This window comes from Ascaphus truei, chromosome 5 (assembly GCF_040206685.1).
Source record: "Ascaphus truei isolate aAscTru1 chromosome 5, aAscTru1.hap1, whole genome shotgun sequence".
Classification (NCBI taxonomy): Eukaryota; Metazoa; Chordata; class Amphibia; order Anura; family Ascaphidae; genus Ascaphus; species Ascaphus truei.
The window spans coordinates 34,080,609-34,087,593 of NC_134487.1; the positions used below are offsets into that span (position 1 = coordinate 34,080,609).

The following is a 6,985-nucleotide window of genomic DNA, read 5'->3' on the forward strand; positions in this document are numbered from 1 at the left end:
CACCTGCTTTAAGTGAGTTTATTTACTCTATATACACCATTTTTCCTATTCAATGATTTGGCTGGACACTAGCTAGTGTGAGTATTTACCAATTGGGGTTATACTCTTCCGGTTTATTGATACCTGGTGGAAATAGGTGTTTATGTTATAGGTGGTCACCATTTATATGTGGGATACTTCGAGGACAAACACTATGTAATACATTATAATTGAAGTTGCTGAGTCTACGTTTTAAGAGCACCACACAGTCTGGTTTTCCACTAAGTGGCGCAACCAACGACTGAGCCACTGATTGAGCCACTTGTGCTGAAACAGGGATAGCCTTAAAACCTGATCTGTTGGTGGCCCTAGAGGACTGGAATTGGCCACTACTGCACTCTCATATGAAGCAACAATCCTCACAAATTAAGAAAAGAAAAAAAGAATAAACATTATGTATTTTACATAAGGTATGTGTTGTATTGTATATGACTGCTGAATAATTTAACAAAAGCTATTTAACAACTTTTTTGTCACAAAGGACTGTAATGGCTTCTGTTGACGTCCCGTCTGTCAGGTTTAATGCATGTTAATAAAAAAATTCATCCTAAAAGCAATCTTTAAAAAAAAAATAATAATAGAGGGACTTAAAACCGTAAATGTGACATATTGCAGAATTTTTTTAGCCTCTGCACTTGTGTACGACAGAGGTTTCAAATAGACTCTTCTCTGAACGGTAACATGGAACTTACTTAACGTGGCGCTGCATGATTTACTCAGGGACATACCACAGATTATACAATTTTAAATTATTCAGTATAGATTAATTACATTTGTAGAGTATGTACTGTAAGTGATATGGTCTAAGCTGTAGGTTTCAAGAGAAATAAAACTGCATCAGATGTAACAAAGGAAAACATGTAGATAAAGGTCTCACTGGGGTCTGCATAGCTCATCCTTTTTGTACCCTATAATATAGTGCTGACCTGTTAGAGAGTACCTTTTATATTTATCTAAGGCACAAATACAATTAAAAATAGCATTACTTTTTTCTTTGATAAATTGAGTGCAATTTTTTTTGCCTCCTAATTACACCAGTTTTAACTTTATGCATAGATCCCTAAGGGCCTCATGCAGTAAGCGTCGATTAAGTGAAATCGGCAAGCTTACCGATTAGTCATGTTAATGGCGATTTTTCCTCTCCGTATGCAGTAAGTGCCGAATACATTCAAAATCAACCCGAAAACAAATCCGCCCACTCTCACGATGATTATCCGATCACACACAGGTGTATCGGCGTGCGTGGCGGGGTGCTGATAGGTTGCCCAATCACAAATCTTGCTGAATCAGGCGAAACAAGCATGTATTGGATTGCGCGCCATATTTAAAGGCAACGTGTACTGCTAATCATTCTCTGTGTTGTTGGGAGTGAGAGAGAGAGAGACGCACAGAGCTGGCTGATTGAACATTTGCATATTGACGGAGAGACTTGTTGTGTATTGGGTGAGCTTTGTCCATTGTTGTTTTGTTTACATCTTTGTCTTGTTTTATATGTGGAAGTGTTTCGTGTGATTGGCTGTACATTAGTTGTCTGTTTTTTGTGAGTGCTGGAAGTATGCCCGCAAAGCGTGGGAAGAGTGATGCTGGTGGGAGTGGGAGTGCTACTCGTGCGAGTACGCGTCGGAGTGAACGTACTGTTCAGGGGAGTGATGTTGCTGGTGCACCGAGTGGTGTTGCTGGGAGTGGGAGTGCTGGTGCTGGGAGTGCTGTTGCTGGGAGTGGGAGTGCTGTTGCTGGGAGTGCTGTTGCTGTGAGTGGGAGTGTTGTTGCTGGGAGTGGGAGTGCTGTTGCAGGGAGTGGGAGTGCTGGTGCTAGGAGTGGGAGTGCTGGTGCTAGGAGTGGGAGTGCTGGTGCTAGGAGTGGGAGTGCTGGTGCTGTGAGTGCTGCTGGTGGCGCAGTTGCTGATGGGGTGGATGGTGGTGGCGTGCTTGCTGGTGGGCAGCTTTTGGAGGCTCTTCCATTGGAAGAAGGAGAGTCCAGTCAGCACCAGCCAAGCTCTGACCCTAAACCTGCTCGGAAGAAACGTGTGGAGAAGCCACGTAATCCTCGCTTCAATGACCAGGAAAATACAGCTCTTGTCACTGGCATTCTGGAGCACTATGACAGTATATATGGACATTTACTAGGTAAGTGTACCTTTACATTTATTATTCAAATACATGTAATCCTAGGTCATCTGAGTTTTGTTCATATGCAAATATGGGTTCAGAATATCTTTCTATGTTAATTAGTCTGGAAACACAGCTTTTTATCATGCCTTACAAGGACAACTAATCACAGGCGGTCAATTTGCCATAACTGCATACAATATGAATGCAACCTTGCTTACATGTATAGGTTTAGTAGTGAATGCTCATGTGCTTCACATATTACACCTACTGCACCGACACACTTTATTCGAGCAAATACCCAGTATGTACCTGGCAGATACCTGGAATGCGCCGCTCCTCACCTCTGACAAGCCCCGTTGCGTTTGCCTTCCCAGCCTGGGTTCATGCCTGGCTGACGGGCGGCTGATCTGTTAAATGATAATGATTAGGATTTAATAGGCTGCAATGCTTCGCGTGTCTACCAGATGGCATAAATTCATGAATTGTAATGCAGTATATATATATATACTGTGCAGTATTGCAGCCAGCGGGAATAAAATGCTTCAATCCCTGCCTGGAAAATACCTCAATGCACTCGGGCAGAAAACAGTCACAAACCTCAATACACCCGGGTATACCCGAATTCGTGGGACTAGCCGAGCTCGAATAAAGTGTGTCGCCAGTGTAAAACAGCATGTTTGCTATCTCTTGGAACAGCTAGCAGTGTAGGAAACTGGTGCTTCTATTATTATTAATTTACCTCATATATTTTATATGTTTTTCAAGGGCGGACAAGTTCAGCAAGCAGAAAAGAAATGTGGGACACAATAGTCATTGGTGTCAATGCGTGTGGGAATCATGTGAGGGACAAGCGGAATTGTCACAAGAGATTTGATGATATTAGGTCCAAATTGAAAAAGAAAATACAACACCAACGCGTGCATGCTACTGGCACTGGAGGTGGGCCGACACCACAACGTCTCATATTAAGTCCATTGGAGGAGCTGCTTCGGGCAAAATTACTTCCCGTCGTCGTGGAAGGCTTACCTGGTGACCGTGATATAGGAATTTATCCCTCACAATTTCCACCAGGTGAGAAATATTAATGTACTAGGCGTGTCGTTGCTTACAGTTATTTTGCATATTTACACTGCTTTTTATACTGTCTTCACAATATAAGCATACCTGCATCTATATATGTATATGTCTGATTCTGTATATATATATATATCAAAATAGACATATATGTTGTAGTCCTACTAAAAGCAGTAACTAATATAGCACGTGCCATTGTGTGCTCATTTACATGTGAATTCCCAAAATGCATTGCTGCAGTGGAAGCAATTGATGGTGGGCGAAGATGGGGAACAACAGGGTAGTACACATGTGTAACACATGTTAATGAGAAATTATTACTAGCTACAGGTACAGAACATAAATATGTATAATATTATTGTGTATTTTATTTATTTTACTCCGACAAACATGACATTACTGCCTATTTTAAGCATGCATCAAATATATTGCATGCAACGGCCTACAAACATCACTTGCACTAACACATCTATAGTTGTTTATGAAAAGGTCCATTTTTGCTTTAACTCATATACAGACAGCATAATGAGGCACACGTATCATATTTTATGTCATTGTTTTCATAACTTAAAAACTGCACACGACTATTTAGCTCATCTACCATTGTGTTAAAGCAGCTGCAATTAATATCTCATCACAGCATACACTTCAACAGAGGGGGTGGGGTTCAGCACACACAGTAATTACAGCCTCATTTTAGGGTCAACTTAGTTCACACCATTTTCACCTGTTTCAAGTAATTGAAAGGTGTGGCTGATTAGGCTTTTTGGGGAAGGGAATACCGTTATTACAACCTGACTAGCACAACTGAAGTTAATCACACTCATTTGAAAGCTTCACTTTAGCTACTAAATGCCCCAACAACTCATTACTTATCAAAGCGTACCTCACACATTAGTTCACTCATATCTATAGTTGAACTACTACTATCAACGACACATTATCACACACTGCATGTGTTGTCTTGTTGAGTCACAGCCACATTCAGGTGTGCCACATCTTATATTAATGTACCACACATATCCTGTACCAAAAACAAAACTTTTTGCAATATGACCACCTTCATGATAACCATTGTGAATGGTCATCTCATGATAGTTATGTACATTATGATACTGATATCACTACACAACATATGATTTTTATGTACAAATTTTATCTATTTATCCTCACGCATTACTGCAGAAACATAGTATGTTTTATGTTAGGGAACTCAAAAGTTCTAAGTACACAGGCATGTACATTGTTATTACAACTATTTATGTTCACTTACACACACAAATTTTGGGTTAAGGAACTGATGCTGTTACGTACTCATAAATACAGAACATACAATAACTGTTTGTTCAATATTTACACATGTAAATGTAAAACTTATGTTATTGTTATATATAGTTGCCCCTGAAGGACATGTGTCACCTGAGAGGGAACAAGTGTCTTCACCTGGGTCAGCCAGCTCAACACACCTAGAAGGTGAGTGTATCAGTTGGTGGCCATATAATATGTGCTCTTCTATATGTTATGTTGTCATGTTCATTAATTGTTTTGCACATGTTCTTTAAATACGATTACTTAGTGTATGTGAAAATGAAGTGTAAGGCAACATGTATTGTGTTAGTGATGTTAACTATCATGTAGGAGTTGTGAGTTTACAGCAAGTTTTCATTCACTCATATTTCATACTGAGTCCAAACATTATTCTTAATTCAAGGTAGTTTTTAATGTGAGGTTATAAAACGTATGGAAACATGTTAGTTGTTACTTTTGACACAGTAGAATTACATAGTAACACAGCAGAGATTAAAATGCCATTTAATAATGTGTACATTTATTTGTAGAACATGATGAAGAGGATTATGATGATGATGATGATGATGATGATGATGATGATGATGATGATGCCGCCGCCGCCGCCATAGACACACAAATACAAGCAAGTGACCATGAAGAGGTTCCAATTGAAACTGTTTTACCGCCAAAACGTCCAGCAAATACCACATATGATGCAATTGTAGCTTCTGAGGGAAAAATTGTGGAAGCAGAAAATCGTCGCCATTCTGACCTGATGACAGTGCTGGAAAGGATGATTGCACTGCAGGAAGAAACAGTTTCACAATTGGCACATCTCCACAGAGTCTTCATTGAAGTGCCTAAACAGTTGCAAAAAATCAACACCCCATTCGAAGCATTAGTTGTTCAGCAAACACAAGCTAATTACTGGAGAATGACTAATGTACCACAATTCAACACCTCACAGGCAGGATCTGTTCATGCAGGTCAGTTTTCACCACATTCATCTGATATTCATTCACCAGGCCCAAATGTTACCGGTCAAGTAGCAGACATTGCTGTGCAGGTTCCTGATGACATCCTACCGCTGCCATCTGTACAAATTCAGCAGCAGACACCTACAAAGGAGGCGACAAAAACAAAACAAGACACACATGAAACAGACCAACCATCACTTGTGCAGTGTCTACCAACTTGCTCACATGTGTCAGTGGGCACAAGCCCTGTCCGTGAACAGTCACTACCCAAAAGCCCTGTAGGTGAGTCACTGCCCAAAAGCCCTGTAGGTGAATCGCTGCCCAAAAGCCCTGTAGGTGAATCGCTGCCCAAAAGCCCTGTAGGTGAATCGCTGCCCAAAAGCCCTGTAGGTGAATCACTGCCCAAAAGCCCTGTAGGTGAGTCACTGGCCACAAGCCCTGTAGGTGAGTCACTGGCCACAAGCCCTGTAGGTGAACAGTCACTACCCAAAAGCCCTGTAGGTGAGTCACTGCCCAAAAGCCCTGTAGGTGAGTCACTGGCCACAAGCCCTGCCCGTGAAGTGCCAGAGGCCACTCAAAGTGGCTCTGTTGTGCCTAAAGTTGGTGGCAAAAGAAAAAGGAAAATTCAAGAGACAACAAGCAGGCCTGTTACTCGCTCGCAAAAGGAACAAAAAAAATAAATTTTAAAATTCACAAAATATGTCTTTGGCCTTGTTTTGTTGACTTCAGATTATCTAATTACTATTGTATGTATGCTGAAGACTGTGTTGTTTCCAAACTTTCAAGTATGTTCTTGTACACGTGAAGTTTTGGAAATGTTAACACTCCTAATTAATGAATAGTGTTATAAATATTGATGTATTAATCGTCTGTTCAGTAATGGTCCACCAGGAGCCAGTTGCTAAGTTTAGAGAAGCTGCCATTGACTTTGCAGCAAAACATTGCATTTGGGTGTGTTAATTGATGTAATCATTGCATGTGCATATTATTTTCATGCAATTATAAAAGCACCTATTTAACTGCAAACATCTTTCTTGTACGTGTACAGCAGGATTTTGTGTTAAATATTACTTACCTTTGGTGGCCATTGTAATGTTGTCCTTTAATCATTTATGTGTTCTTGTTTCAAGAACATCTCTGAATTTATACTAAAATATATGTAGTATGTATTGATATATGCACACACACACAGACACACACTGTGTGTGTATATATAGTACTATCTAAACTGGTATAGATGTATTTACAAAAAACATACACTTCATGCTTCCTTGTGAAAACACACTATTTTAATAATACAGGCCTAATGTTTGACAACTATACTAAGTGTGAGCCTCTAACATTATTGGGTGCAAACAAATGTTTATTACTTAATTCACTCATGTTTATCACCATTTAAATAGGTTTCATACAAGGCCTACTTACTGCCATCAATATGTTGTGTGTACTCCTGCAATATAAAAAAAAAAAAAAAAGATACATTATATATATATA

At 39.9% G+C, this 6,985-nt stretch overlaps 1 protein-coding gene across 1 annotated transcript; it reads left to right on the forward strand.

The window, feature by feature from the left end:
- The first annotated feature begins 4,523 nt into the window (after nt 1-4,523).
- LOC142494368 (uncharacterized) lies at nt 4,524-6,284 on the forward strand. Its single transcript, XM_075598922.1, has 2 exons — nt 4,524-4,697; nt 5,063-6,284. The coding sequence occupies exons 1-2, from the start codon at nt 4,601-4,603 to the stop codon at nt 6,169-6,171; spliced, it is 1,206 nt and encodes a 401-aa protein (XP_075455037.1). The 5' UTR covers nt 4,524-4,600; the 3' UTR covers nt 6,172-6,284.
- The last annotated feature ends 701 nt before the right edge of the window (nt 6,285-6,985 follow it).

What these genes read in the sequence shown, in the direction of transcription:
- LOC142494368 (XM_075598922.1), top strand. Translation starts at nt 4,601, where the DNA reads ATGTTATTGTTATATATAGTTGCCCCTGAAGGACATGTGTCACCTGAG. An exon ending in CAGCTCAACACACCTAGAAG is followed by an intron (nt 4,698 to 5,062) that starts GTGAGTGTATCA and finishes ATTTATTTGTAG; the next exon opens with AACATGATGAAGAGGATTAT.